Consider the following 14,592-nt stretch of genomic DNA (forward strand, 5'->3'; position numbering starts at 1 on the left):
AAGGGAAGCACTCAAGTAGAATTTACTTTCTTTTCGAGTAAATTCTAGGCTTAAGAATGTATGTGGAAGAATTAAAATAGTGGTTATGGGAACACTACCCGTCATAAAAACATAAACGCATAAGAAAAGCCGTATGTTTGTGAAAGATTTCCTGTAAGAGAGGGAAATAAGTTTACCATTTGCTTTGCTTGGCAGTAAATTTGAGGAAGACATGAATTCAAGGAACAAATGAATGAATACTGAACCGTGAGATCAGGCATGTGATTAAAATGAAAAAAAGGAATATTCAAAGTTAAGGAAAGAATGTCATAAAACAGGGCCACAGTGGCACAGTGTTGGAGATTGCTTTTTTCTTTTTAAAAAATTTTTTTTATTTATTTGAGAGTTACAGAGAGGGAGAAGTAGAGAGAGAGAGAGATCTTCTGTCTGCTGGTTCATTCCCCAGATGGCTTGCAACTGCCAGGGCTGGGCCATGCTGAAGCCAGGAGCCAGCAGTTTACCCAGGTCTCCTGCAGTGGTGGCAGGGGCCGAAATACTTGGGCCATCTTCTGCTGCTTTCCCAGGCCATTAGGAGGGAGCTGGATTATAAGTACAGCAGCTGGTGCCCATATAGATACCCATAGAGGATGTCAGTGTCGCAGGCACAATGCTGGCCCCCACAGTGGAATTTAAAATGATGTAAAAAGAAAGGAAGTGTGAACCTGTGCTTTATTCGTTTACTTATCAATTATTTACTGAGTTGATCATGTGCCAGACTTGATTTAGACATTCGATTTAGACAAAGACTTGCCCTTCAGAAAGTTATATTAAAGTTGGAGGAAACAAACTATAAATATAATCAGTAAGGCAGTAATATAGAATGTTGGGAGGTGAGAAGTGTAGTGGGAATAAAACAGAGCCAGGATATGGAGGGTTGGAGGGCTGAAATTGGTACACTGGTGTTAGTGAAACAAATGGAACAGGCCTCACTCTCACCATGGTGTGATAAAACTAGACATTCATATCTCAATGAGTTGGTAATTTAAAAGAAAATATTTCTTTAAAAAATATTTATTTATTTATTTGAAAGTTATAGAGAAGGAGAACCAGAGGCAGAGGCAAAGAGAGGGAGAAAGATCTTGCATCCGCTGGTTTACTCCCTATTGGTCATAATGGCCAGGTCTGGGCCAGGTGGAAGCCAGGAGCCAGCAATGTTATCTGGGTCTCCCACGTGGATGCAGGGGCCCAAGCACTTGGGCCGTCTTCCACTGCTTTCCCAGGTGCATTTGCAGGGAGCTGGATTGGAAGTGGAGCAGCTGAGACTTGAATAGGCACCTGTCACTCCCCCTCTTCGCGGAGGAATGACACAGGACCCTGTGCTGTTCTTTTGTCTGCTCGGCCCTTCCCGGGTTTGCTGCTGGTTCTTCCGTGGGGGAGCGGCACACCGCCGGCCGGCTCTCTCGGGGGCTGCTCAGGTGTTCCTTCAGATAGATGTTCCTGGTGCATGTTGTCTCTCTCCGCCTTTATAGTCTTCTTCCACCAATCCCAACTCTGCTACCCACATGCCGAGTACACTGCTCTCCTCCAATCAGGAGCAGGATCAGCTCCTGCAGGTTATTGGTCGAACTGGAGGCAGCTGTGTAGAAGTTGTTTACTCCTCTCCCAGTGTCATATTGTGGGAGAGCAGATGCATAGAATAAGTCTTAATTCCAGTAACTTAGTCTAGTCCGAGTTGCTCCCCACAGGCACCCACGTGGTATGCTGGTACTTCAGGCAGGGGCTTTATCTACTAAGCCACAGCGCTGGCCCGAAGAACATCTTTCCATGACACCTAAATAGAGGGAGAATGATTTATGAATATCATATTTAAAACTTCTTGCATATTGAAACTTAAAAACATGAATATAAGATTATCTCAGATATGCAGGTACTTAAAGATCACTGCAAAATGAAATTAAAAGATAGATTTAACGGTACAAAAAATTAAGTCTGTGCACTATTTTTTTTATAATATGTACTTTTCTGTGAACTTGTTGGAGATCTTCTTGTATGCTTGGTTTTCAAAATTTTTTATACCAAGTATCTTTGAATTCTGTTTCCCAGGGATTTTTTTTTTTTAAGATTTATTTATTTATTTGAAAGTCAGAATTACACATAGAGAAAAGGAGAGTGAGAGAGAGAGAGGGAGAGAGAGAGGTCTTCCATCTGCTGGTTCACTCCCCAATTGGCAGCATTGGCCAGAGCTGGGCCATTCTGGAGCCAGGAGCCAGGAGCTTCTTCCAGGTCTCCCATGCAGATGCAGGGGCCCAAGGACTTGGGCCATCTTCTTCTGCTTTCTCAGGCCATAGCAGAGAGCTGGATTAGAAGTGGAGCAGCCGGGACTCGAACTGGCGCCCATATGGGATGCCGGCACTGCAGGTGGCGGCCTCACCCTCTATGCCACAGCATCGGCCCCTTCTATTTTTCTTACTGTTGATTTCTAGTTTTATATGTTTGTGGTTTGAGAAGATATATGGTATAGTTTTATTTTTTTAATATTCTGAGAGTTAATTTGTGGCTTAATATATGGTCTATAATGCATAATGGTCCATGTGTTGATAAGAAGAATGTGTATTCTGTAGTTGTTGGGTGAAATGCTCTGTGCTGCTGAGATGTCCATATGCTGCTATGGTTCATTTTTTGTTGGGTGATCTGTTCTTGGATGACTGGCTATTGAAGTTTTCCACTGTTATTATCTTGACGTTTCTCTTCCCGTAACTCTGATAATAATTGCTTTATATATGTATGTGGTTTTGTGTTGGTTGTATGTATGTTTATGATCTACCTTCTTACTGAGTCGATCCTCTCATAAATGTATTTTGTCCTTCTTTGTCTCTTTTTACAGGTTTGACTTAAAGTATGTTTTATCTGAGTAGCTACTCCAGCTCAATTTTTTTTTTTATTTATTTTTTTTTTATTTTTGACAGGCAGAGTGGACAGTGAGAGAGAGAGACAGAGAGAGAAAGGTCTTCCTTTGCCGTTGGTTCACCCTCCAATGGCCGCCGCTGCAGCCGGCGCACCGCGCTGATCCGATGGCAGGAGCCAGGATCCAGGTGCTTTTCCTGGTCTCCCATGGGGTGCAGGGCCCAAGCACCTGGGCCATCCTCCACTGTACTCCCTGGCCATAGCAGAGAGCTGGCCTGGAAGAGGGGCAACCGGGACAGAATCCGGCGCCCCGACCGGGACTAGAACCCGGTGTGCCGGCGCCACAAGGTGGAGGATTAGCCTATTGAGCCACGGCGCCGGCTCCAGCTCAATTTTTTTAAAGGTTTATTTATTTATTTGAAAGGCAGAATTACAGAGAGGCAGAGAGAGAGAGAGGGAGAGAAGGCGAGAGAGAGAGAGAGAGAGAAAAAGGGAGAGAGAGAGAGGTAGGTCTTCCCTCTGATGGTTCATTCCCTAGATGGCCTCAACGGCCAGAACTGGAGTAATCCGAGCCAGGAGCTTCTTCCAGGTCTCCCACGTGGGTACACGGGCCCAAGGACTTGGGCCATCTTCTACTGCTTTCCCAGGCCACAGCAGAGAGCTGGATTAGAAGTGGAGCAGCTGGGACTCGAACCAGCATCCATATGGGATGCCAGCACTGCAGGTGGTGGCTTTACCCCCTCCACCTGATTTTTTGTTTCCTTTCCCTTGATGTGTCTTTTTCCAATCTTCACTTTCAGTTTATGTATATTCTTACATGTAAAATGATTTTTTGTATGGAGCTTATAGTTGTTTTTTCATCCATTCAGTCAACCTGGATTCTTTGACTAGAAAATTTAATTCATTTACAATCAAGGTTAATACTGATGGATAACAACTAACTCCTGTCATTTTGTTCATAGGTTACTGATTATATTTGCTCTGTCAGTGAATCTTGTGTTTTCATGATGGCTCTTTCTTTCTTTCTTTTTTTTTTAAGATTTATTTTTTATTTATTTGAAAGACAGAGTTACAGAGAGAGGTAGAGACAGAGAGAGAGGTCTTCCATCTGCCGGTTTACTCCCCAGATGGCCAGAGCTGTGCCAATCTGAAGCCAGGAGCCAGGAGCTTCTTCCGGGTCTCCCACGTGGGTACAGGGGGCCAAAGACTTGGGTCATCTTCTACTGCTTTTCCAAGGCTGTAGCAGAGAGCTGGATAGGAAGTGAAGCAGCCAGGACTCAAACTGGTGCCCATATGGGATGCCAGCGCTTCAGGCCAAGGCTTTAACCCACTGCTCCATAGCGCAGGCCCTATGGTGGTTATTTCTAATGTAGGACTTCCTTCAGTATTTCTTGTAAAGTTGGCCTGGTGCTTTTTCTTTTTTTCTTGTCTAGGACATATTTATTTCTTCTCCACTTTTTTTTTAATTTATTTTATTTTATTTTTTATTTATTTGACAAGTAGAGTTACAGACAGTGAGAGAGACAGAGAGACAGAGAGAAAGGTCTTCCTTCCGTTGGTTCACTCCCCAAATGGCTGCCATGGCCGGCACTGTGCTGATCCGAAGCCAGTAGCCAGGTGCTTCCTCCTGGTCTCCCATGCTGGTACAAGGGCCCAAGCACCTGGGTCATCCTCCACTGCCTTCCTGGGCCACAGCGGAGAGCTGGACTGGAAGAGGAGCAACTGGGACTAGAACCCGGCACCCATATGGGATGCTGGTGCCAGAGGCGGAGGATTAACCAAGTGAGCCACGGCGCCAGCCCCTATTTCTTCTCCACTTATAAAAGATAGCTTCACTGGGTATAATTTAAAAAAAATATTTATTTATTTGAAAGGCAGACTTACAGCGAGAGAGAGAGAGAAAGAAAGAGAGAGAAACAGAGAAAGAGAAAGAAAGAGGTGTTTTCCATCCAATGGTTCACTCCCCAAATGGCCACAATGGCCAGAGCTGGGCCGACCCGAAACCAGGATCCAGAAGCTTCTTCCAGGTCTTCCATCTGGGTGAAGGGGCCCAAGGACCTGTGCCATCCTCCATTGCCCTCCCAGGACACAGCAGAGAGCTGGATCGGAATTGAAGCAGCCGGGAATTGAATAGGTGCTCACATGGGATTCTGGTGCTGCAGGTGGTGGCTTTACCCACCATGCCACAGCGCTGGCCCCTGGGTATAATTTTCAGTTGGACTTTTTCCCCCTCCTGCAAGACCTTGAATATATAGTCTATAGTTACACTCTCTTCTGGTCTGTAGGTTTTCTGCTGAGAAGTCTGCTGTTAGTCTAATTGGCTTTCCTTATTTATTTATTTGGAATACAAATCAAATTTGTTTTTCATTTTTAAAAGGTTATGCATAAATAATTTATTAATACATTATATTCTCAGGTCACAGAAAATGCATGATTATTACTACAGCACAAATCAATTCTCTTGTTAATGTGATATTAATACAAATAGAACAGATTCAGTATAATTCATAGGTACAATTCAAAGGACATAATGGTACTTTCCTTCCTCCCTCCTCTTGTCTGTTCTTTCTTATTTTTTTGAGATAACGTTGTTTTAAATTTATATTGTGGCCTTCTCCTAGCGGCGCCAGTACACTGGGTTCTAGTCACGGTCGGGGCACCGGATTCTGTCCTGGTTGCCCTTCTTCCAGGCCAGCTCTCTGCTGTGGCCCAGGAGTGCAGTGGAGGATGGCCCAAGTGCTTGGGCCCTGCATCCCATGGGAGACCAGGAGAAGTACCTGGCTCCTGCCTTCGGATCAGTGCGGTGCGCCGGCCGCAGTGCGCCGGCCGCGGCAGCCATTGGAGAGTGAACCAACGGCAAAGGAAGACTTTTCTCTCTGTCTCTCTCTCTCACTATCCACTCTGCCTGTCAAAAAAAAAAAAAAATTATGTTGTAGTCAAAGGCTTAATCAAGTAAATAGTAAAAAGTTCATCAGGAATATAGGCAAGGGCTATAAATAATAATGAAATGAAATATTTTGGGGTTTTCTTTGTATGTCATTTAATATTTTTCTTTCACTGTCACTGTCTTTAGGATTCTCTCCTTGTCTTTAACTTTTTTCTTTTAAAGAAGATTTGTTTATTCATTTAAAGGCAGAGTGAATGAGAGAGTAGCGGAGCCAAAAAGACCTCCATTTGCTGGATTCCTCAATTGGCTGCCATGGCCAGGACTAGGCTGATTTGAAGCCATGAGCCTGGAACTCCTTCTGAGTCTCCCACGAGGGTGGCAGGGATCCTATCTTCTTAACAGTGTTTTATAGTTTTTAGTAAACAAGTCTTTTGCCTCATTGGTTAACTTTGTTCCTAAGTATTTTATTATTTGTCACATTATTATTACTGGCATTATTTACTTAATTTGCTTTTTATATAGTTTGTTGTTACTGTATGGAACTATAATTGCTTTTTGTGTGTTTTTCCCCCAAAAAACCTTTTATTTATAGTATAACAACTTTATGTATTTCATAAATACAACTTTAGGAACATAGTGATTTTTCCCACCGTACCTGCTCCCGCACTCCTACCCTTCTTTCTCCTCCCTCTCCTATTCCCATTCTTATTTTTTACTAAGATCTATTTTCAATTAACTTTTTATACATACCATTAAATCTGTCAACAAATAGTATGAAAAAAGCCTGTTCCTCAATAGTTGAGACAAAGGCTGTTCAAAGTCAGTGCATCTCAAAGTGTCTGTTTCACTTCCGTGGATTACCTTTAAGGTCCTCTATCAGTTACCACAGATCAGGGAGTTATATGGTATTTGTCCTTTTAGGACTGGCTTATTTCACAAAGTGTAATGTTTTCCAATTTCATTCATTTTATTGCAAATGACAGGATTTCTTTTTTTTTTTTTTTACGGCTATGTAGTATTCCATAGTATACATATCCCATAGTTTCTTTATCCAGTCTTCAGGTAACAGACATTTGGATTGATTCCATGCCGTAGTTATTGTGAATTGAGCTGCAATAAACATGAGGTTACAGATAACTCTTTGATATGCTGATTTCATTTCCCTTGGGTAAATTCCCAGGAGTGAGATGGCTGGGTAATGTGGTAGATCTGTATTCAGATTTCTGAGGTATCTTCTCCATACCGTCTTCCACAGTGGCTTTACCAGTTTACATTCTCAACAAAAGTGGATTAGAGTACCTTTTTCTCCACATCCTCGCCAGCATTTGTTGTTTGTTTTGTGTTTTGTAGTGTGCATCTTTGCTGCCCCATTAATACTATACAAAAGGACTCCCTTCACAATGTTCTTTTTTATTACTAATATTTATTTATGACAAGGATAAATGCACTTTGAGAAATATCAGGATATCAAACTGATAACCAGACTATAAAATGTATATAACATCCTATTAAAAATGAACGGCAAACTTTTTTGGAGGTATTTACAAAGAGCCTTTACTAAAATAGTCACGCATGCAGTCGTGTAGGAAACAGCAGTGAGATCCCAGGAGGAGCCTCAAACACTGAGAGTGCTTAAGGAGGACAGGGGAGATTGCAGAACATACTGGGAAAGGGCTCTTAAGAGCAGCATAAGGAAGACAAAATCTCACCATAAATATGTACCTGACTAACATAGCGTGGTAAAGTCCCTAGAATTTTCTATTTATTTGAGAGAGAGGAGGGTGGTGTTTACTCCCCCGACGCCTGCAAAAGCCTGGGATCAATGCTAGGAGGCAGGATTGAATTCAGATCTCTGACATGGACGTCAGGAACCCAGTTACCTGAACCAACATTACTGCTTTCCAGGGTCTGTACTAGCAGGAAGCTGGAGAAGGAGCCAGAGCCGAGCAGTGAACCTGGACATTGTGATATGGGATGCCAGCAGGTCAACTGAATTCTTAACTGTTAGGGTAAACACCTGCTCTGTGCTTGCTCTGCCTATCCCCAATATTTTTTTTTTTTAAATTTATTTGACAAATAGAGTTAGACCGTGAGAGGGAGAGACAGAGAGAAAGGTCTTCCTTCCATTGGTTCACTCTCCAAATGGCCGCCATGGCGGGCGCTGCGCCGATCCGAAGCCAGGAGCCAGGTGCTTCTCCTGGTCTCCCATGCAGGTGCAGGGACCCAAGCAGTTGGGCCATCCTCCACTGCCCTCCCAGGCCACAGCAGAGAGCTGGACTAGAAGAGGAACAACCGGGACTTTTTACCCGGTGCCCATATGGGTTGCTGGTGCCACAGTGGGAGGATTAACCAAGTGAGCCATGCTGCTGGCCTCCTGTCCCCAATATTTTTAACACAGACTTGGGAGAAAAAGATTAAGGAAAGCAAATCTTTTGATTATTTGTCAAAAGCCTTGGTCTAGATTCTTTCTTTCCTTAAGTCAGAATAGTGTCTCTGCTTACTCTTTTTTTTATAAATAATTGAGAGTTCATTTTTTTATCTCCTTGTCAGTCTGTTAAAATCATTCAACCTCTCACATTCAAAGACTCTTGTCCAGTAATAGTTAACAGTACCAAAAATGGTCTGGGCAGAGTGCTTTCCAGTCCCAAGATGAAGTATGTCTAATTCCCTGGCAAAATGTTTTACAAAAAGAATGTTCAGGTTCTTCTCACCTACAAGAGACCTGGCCATGAATATGGATGATTCCTTAATAATTGTATAATGCAGTATAATGAAGTAGTTTTCATTCCTGTTCCTACTTTTGGCATCATTACTCAACTTGAGTAGAAAGAAATTCTACCAGGGCACCAAATTTCCCTGATTTTTTTGAATGTTTGAACATTACAGCTTATAGTTACAGTATATAGCATTTTAATATACATAAAGATGATAAATGGGTTACTGTAATTAAGCAAATAAGTATGTCCTTCCCACACAGTTAGCTTTTAAAAAAAATTTGTGGCAATAGTGCTTACAGTCCTTTTAGCAATAATCCTGAATACGATTCTATTTTATTAACTATAGTCCTCAGATTATATATTAGATCTCTAGACTTCTTCATTGTATATCTCTACCACTTCATATCCTTTGACCTATATCTTTCCATCTTCCATGTCACTGTTACCACTGCTTTGATCTCTTTCTTTTTTTTGAGTATTTTATTTTTTACTTAGAAAGCTTTTATTTAAGGTTTACAAACTTCATGCATTTAATATATACAAATTTAGGAACATAGTGATTCTTCCCACCTGATCCCCCCTCCCTCCTGTACTACCACATGTCTTCCTCCTCCTTCTCCTTTTCCATTTTTATTTTTTACAAAGATTTATTTTCTATTAACTTTATATACATTAGATTAACCCTATACCAAATAAAGAGTTCAACAAATAGTATGAAAAAAGCAAAAACTATTCCTTAACAGTCAAGGCACCAGCTATTCAAAGTTATTGCATCTCGAAGTGTTAATTTCACTTCTATAGATTACCTTTTAGGTGCTCTATTAGGTATCACAGATAAGGGAAGCATATGATATTCATCCTTTTGGATTTGGCTTACTTCACTAAGTTTAATGTTTTCCATTTTCATGCATTTGGTTGCAAATAACAAGATTTCATTTTTTTCCACTGTAGTATTCCATGGTGTACATATCCCATAATTTCTTTATCCTATCTTCACTTGAAAGACATTTGGGTTTATTCCATGTTGTAGCTATTGTTGAGCTACAGTAAGTAGGGGGGTTATAGATGCCTCTTTATTATGCTGGTTTCATTTCCCTTGGGTAAATTCCCAGCGTGGATGGCTGAGTCATATGTATTCAGATTTCTGAGGTATCCCCATACTCTTTTCCATAGTGGCTGTACCAGTTTTCGTTCCCAGGAGTGGATTAGAGTACATTTTACCCCACATCCTTGCTGCCTTCTTTTTATTTGTTGGACTGTAAGATTTCCAAAGATTTGTCTTTTAGCTTGGATATTCTTTGTTGTGCCTCACCAAGTTTGTTGTTAAGGGTTTCCGCCACATTTTTTTTTTTTTTTTTTATGGTGAAAAAACATATATTTAGAATTAGCCAGCTGGACTCCGTTCAGATGATCCCAATTTTGTTGGCAACGTCCAGAGCATCATAGTCCGGAGCCAGCCGCACATACGCCTTCTTCTCTCCGTCAGGTCTGATCAGGGTGTTGACTTTGGCCACATCAATGTCATAGAGTTTCTTCACAGCTTGTTTGATCTGGTGCTTGTTGGCCTTGACATCCACAATGAACACCAGTGTGTTGTTGTCTTCTATCTTCTTCATGGCCGACTCCGTGGTCAGGGGGAACTTGATGATGGCATAGTGGTCAAGCTTGTTTCTCCTGGGGGCGCTCTTCCGAGGGTATTTGGGCTGCCGTCGGAGGCGTAGCGTCTTGGGCCGCCGGAAGGTGGGGGACGTGCGGATCTTCTTCTTCTTGTGGCTGTGGACGCCTTTCAGCACTGCCTTCTTGGCCTTCAAGGCCTTCGCTTTGGCTTCGACTTTAGGAGGGGCAGGAGCTTCCTTCTTCGCCTTCGGCGCCATCTTGGTGAAAAAGGGCGCCACATTTTTCATTTGATTTGTTGAATTTGTTTTTCATATTTGATTTTTATTACTCTTTAAAATATCAGTTTCATGGTAAAAATTTTATTCATGTTATGTATGGATTATTTTTTTTTTTTATTTTTTTTATTTTTGACAGGCAGAGTGGACAGTGAGAGAGAGAGACAGAGAGAGAAAGGTCTTCCTTTTGCCGTTGGTTCACCCTCCAATGGCCGCCGCTGCAGCCGGCGCACCGCGCTGATCCGATGGCAGGAGCCAGGATCCAGGTGCTTTTCCTGGTCTCCCATGGGGTGCAGGGCCCAAGCACCTGGGCCATCCTCCACTGTACTCCCTGGCCATAGCAGAGAGCTGGCCTGGAAGAGGGGCAACCGGGACAGAATCCGGCGCCCCGACCGGGACTAGAACCCGGTGTGCCGGCGCCGCAAGGTGGAGGATTAGCCTATTGAGCCACGGCGCCGGCTTGTATGGATTATTTTATTTCTTGTGTTTGCTTCTGAGTATTTCTATGATCAATCTTTTGAAATCTGTTTCCTGCATTTCATCATATCTTTGTCTTCACATTCTAATGTTGAAGTGTTGTTGTGTTCTTTGAGGGGGTCATGTTGTCTTCTTTATTCTTGTTTCTTGAATTTCTGTGTGGATTTTTGGCATTTGTGGTATGTTGTTTTTTTTCCGCTTGATTGCTTTTATCTTTGGACTGTGCCTCTGCGGCTTGGTGGAGTTTCTGTTCTTTCATTGAATACCCAGAGATGTGTGCTGGGTGTAGTCTGGGAGCTCTGGTCAATCTCCAGGGTGCGGTGACTATCAAAGGTGATGCCCAAGTTAGGCATTGTAGATCTACTCTTTTTAGCAGAAGATCAATTAGCTTATTGATTAGCTCTGTGGACGTAGTTACTCTCTCACCTCCTCTCTTCTGTGGTGAGCAGTGCCCTGTCTGGGTGTTAGCCCACAATGGGTGCAGTATTCTCTGCTGTCCCTGTTCCCATTGCAATGACTCATTCCAGGCAGTCAGGGAGATCTGAGCACGTGGAACTGCTCATAATGATTGCCCATATATCTCTGCTTTGTTTTCTACCTCCGTGTAGTTGGCATTTTTTTTAGATTCCATACACAACAATCATACAGTATTTTTCGTTGTTGTGTCTGGCTTAGCATTATTTCCTCTAGTTTCATTCAAGTTATGGCAAATGACAGGCTTTTTTTTATAAGACTGAGTCATAGTCCATTCCATTATATGTGTGTACATGTATGAGTATTGCGTTTAACCATTCATACATTGAGAGACCTTAGATTGTTTCTATATTTTGGCTACTGTGAATAATTCTACACTGAAGATGGGATTGCAAATATCTTTAGAAGGTGGTGAGTACATTTTCTTTGGGTGTATACTCAGAAGAAAGATTGCTGACTATATGTTAGATCTATTTTTAATTTCTTTATGAATAGCATTGTATTTTCCACAATGACTGTACCAATCTGCATCCCCACCAGAAGCATATAAGGATTTCCTTTTGTGTACACCCTTACCAGCATTTACTATCTCTTGTCTTTTTAATGATGGCCATACTAACAGGTGCGAGGTAATACTGCATTGTGGTTTTGATTTGTATTTCCCCTGATGATTAGTGACATTGAATACCTTTTCATATACCTTTAGGTTACTTTTATGTCTTCTTGCAGAAATTTCTATTCAAGTCATTAGTCTACTGTCGCTCCCCCTCTTCGTGGAGGAACGACACAGGACCCTGCGCTGTTCTTTCGTCTGCTCGGCCCTCCCCGGGTTTGCTGCTGGTTCTTCCCGGGTTGGCTACTGTCCCTTCCACCTCCGTGGAAGGGCGGTTCCCCCTGGCCACATTCCCCACTTCCGCAGGGGAGCAGCACACCGCCGGCCGGCTCTCTGGGGGGCTGCACAGGTGTTCCCCTTAGATGTTCCCCTTAGATGTTCCCCTTAGATGTTCCTGGTGCATGCCGTCTCTCTCCTCCTTTATAGTCCTCCTCTGCCAATCCCAACTCGGCTGCCCACACGCCGAGTACGCTGCTCTCCTCCAATCAGGAGCAAGTCCTACAGCTTATTGGCTGAACTGGAGGCAGCTGTGTAGAAGCTGTTTTCTTCTCTCCCAGCGCCATATTGTGGGAGAGCAGATGCATAGAATAAGTCTTAATTCCAGTAACTTAGTCTAGTCCGAATTGCTCCCCACAGATCCCCCTTTCTTTTTATTTTTTGGCGTTGATACGCGCCTGTCTTCGGTGTCCCGCGGCACACACTCTGCTCTACTTGCTAGAGTTGCCACAGGTTCTTACAAGTCCTATCAATCAGGCAAACCGAATCCGGGTCCTCTCTTCGCCATGTTGTGAGGAGGTTTTTAGGCGCTGATGCGTGCCTGTCTTCGGTGACCTGCGGCTCATACTCTGGTCGAGCCGCCTGCTGGTGCTTACCGCCTTACTAATCAGGCAGACCGAATCCAAGCCTTCTCATTGCCATATTGTGGGGAGGCCTATTGGTGTTGATTCGTGCCTATCTTCGGTGACCTGCGGCTCATACTCTGGTCGAGCCGCCTGCTGGTGCTTACCGCCTTACTAATCAGGCAGACCGAATCCAAGCCTTCTCATTGCCATATTGTGGGGAGACTATTGATGTTAATAACGTGCCCGTCTTCGGTGACCTGCGGCGCATAAGCTGCTAGCCGCCCGCAGGTGCTCATCGCCTCACTAATCAGGCAGACCGAATCCAAGCCTTCTCATTGCCATATTGTGGGGAGGCCTATTGGTGTTGATTCGTGCCTATCTTCGGTGACCTGCGGCTCATACTCTGGTCGAGCCGCCTGCTGGTGCTTACCGCCTTACTAATCAGGCAGACCGAATCCAAGCCTTCTCATTGCCATATTGTGGGGAGACTATTGATGTTAATAACGTGCCCATCTTCGGTGACCTGCAGCGCATAAGCTGCTAGCCGCCCGCAGGTGCTCATCGCCTCACTAATCAGGCAGACCAAATCCAAGCCTTCTCATTGCAGTATTGTGGGGAGGCCTTTCTATTTCTCTATTTCTCTATCTCCGGGCATTCCTATTTCTCCCATTTTACTTCTGTCTGCCAACATTCCTATTTCTCTCATTTTACTTCTAAATTTCTGTTTCTCTTATCCCCGCGGCTTCCCGGCGCCTCGCCCTGCCGGCGCCCGCCCCGAGGCTGCTTCTCGGCGGCTCTGCACAGCTTCCCGGCGCCTCGCCCTGCCGGTGCCCGCCCCGAGGCTGCTTCTCGGCGCCTCGCCGCCCCGCGTTCCCTATCTATTCACGCCCCGTGCTCTTTCTGCACGCGGCGGCTTCCGCGAGTCACACAGCCCCAGCTCACGTCTCCGCCACTAGTATTCAATCTAAGTTCCCCGGGCTAACCTGGCGAATTCAACCTTCGGCCCACGTCTCTGGTTCCAGATCTTCGCCTCTTGCTCCCCGGGGTGACTTGAATTCCAAGCTGGCTTACGTCTCCGCCTCGGCCTGCACTCGTGGCTTCATCCTCCCTAACATTTTTCTCTACCCGGTATGTTTCCCTAAGTTTTCTTCCAACAATATTCCTCCCTCATTTCTCCTGGCCTCTCCCCACAGTCCGTATCCAAGTCTAAGTTTCTTATAGGTTTCACTTTCACTTTCAACCTGCAGTCCGTATCTGAGTCTAAGTTTCTTCTTGCTTTCACTTTAAATCCTAACTTCTTTCCCACAGTCCGTATCCGAGTCTATGCCTAGGCTTTCAATAGCTTCTTCCGGCACCTTTTCCGTCCGGCTTTCCCCTAGGCTCTTCTAGTCTCTCTCTCCGGTATTTTCCACTTCTTCCCTCCTAGGTTTCCCATCCGAGTCACGGCACCATTATGTCGCTCCCCCTCTTCATGGAGGAACGACACTAAACCCTGCCTGGGCTTCATATCCGAGTCACGGCACCATTATGTCGCTCCCCCTCTTCATGGAGGAACGACACAGGACCCTGCGCTGTTCTTTCGTCTGCTCGGCCCTCCCCGGGTTTGCTGCTGGTTCTTCCCGGGTTGGCTACTGTCCCTTCCACCTCTGTGGAAGGGCGGTTCCCCCTGGCCACATTCCCCACTTCCGCAGGGGAGCAGCACACCGCCGGCCGGCTCTCTGGGGGGCTGCACAGGTGTTCCCCTTAGATGTTCCCCTTAGATGTTCCTGGTGCATGCCGTCTCTCTCCTCCTTTATAGTCCTCCTCT

At 44.4% G+C, this 14,592-nt stretch overlaps 2 protein-coding genes across 2 annotated transcripts in view; one reads left to right on the forward strand and one right to left on the reverse strand.

The window, feature by feature from the left end:
• The window catches only part of ADAM9 (ADAM metallopeptidase domain 9), a 136,191-nt gene that overhangs the window by 46,761 nt on the left and 74,838 nt on the right, over positions 1–14,592 (forward strand). The gene's annotated exons all lie outside the window — the stretch shown is intronic.
• Positions 9,827–10,389, reverse strand: LOC138848516 (large ribosomal subunit protein uL23). The gene has a single exon (XM_070068582.1). It carries the CDS (start codon positions 10,359–10,361, stop codon positions 9,891–9,893), a length of 471 nt encoding a protein of 156 aa, XP_069924683.1. The 5' UTR covers positions 10,362–10,389; the 3' UTR covers positions 9,827–9,890.

The sequence above is a fragment of the Oryctolagus cuniculus genome, chromosome 2 (assembly GCF_964237555.1).
Source record: "Oryctolagus cuniculus chromosome 2, mOryCun1.1, whole genome shotgun sequence".
Lineage (NCBI taxonomy): Eukaryota > Metazoa > Chordata > Mammalia > Lagomorpha > Leporidae > Oryctolagus > Oryctolagus cuniculus.

Bases quoted from the DNA above. Each gene is read 5' to 3' on its own strand.
- LOC138848516 (XM_070068582.1), bottom strand. From the start codon at position 10,361: ATGGCGCCGAAGGCGAAGAAGGAAGCTCCTGCCCCTCCTAAAGTCGAA.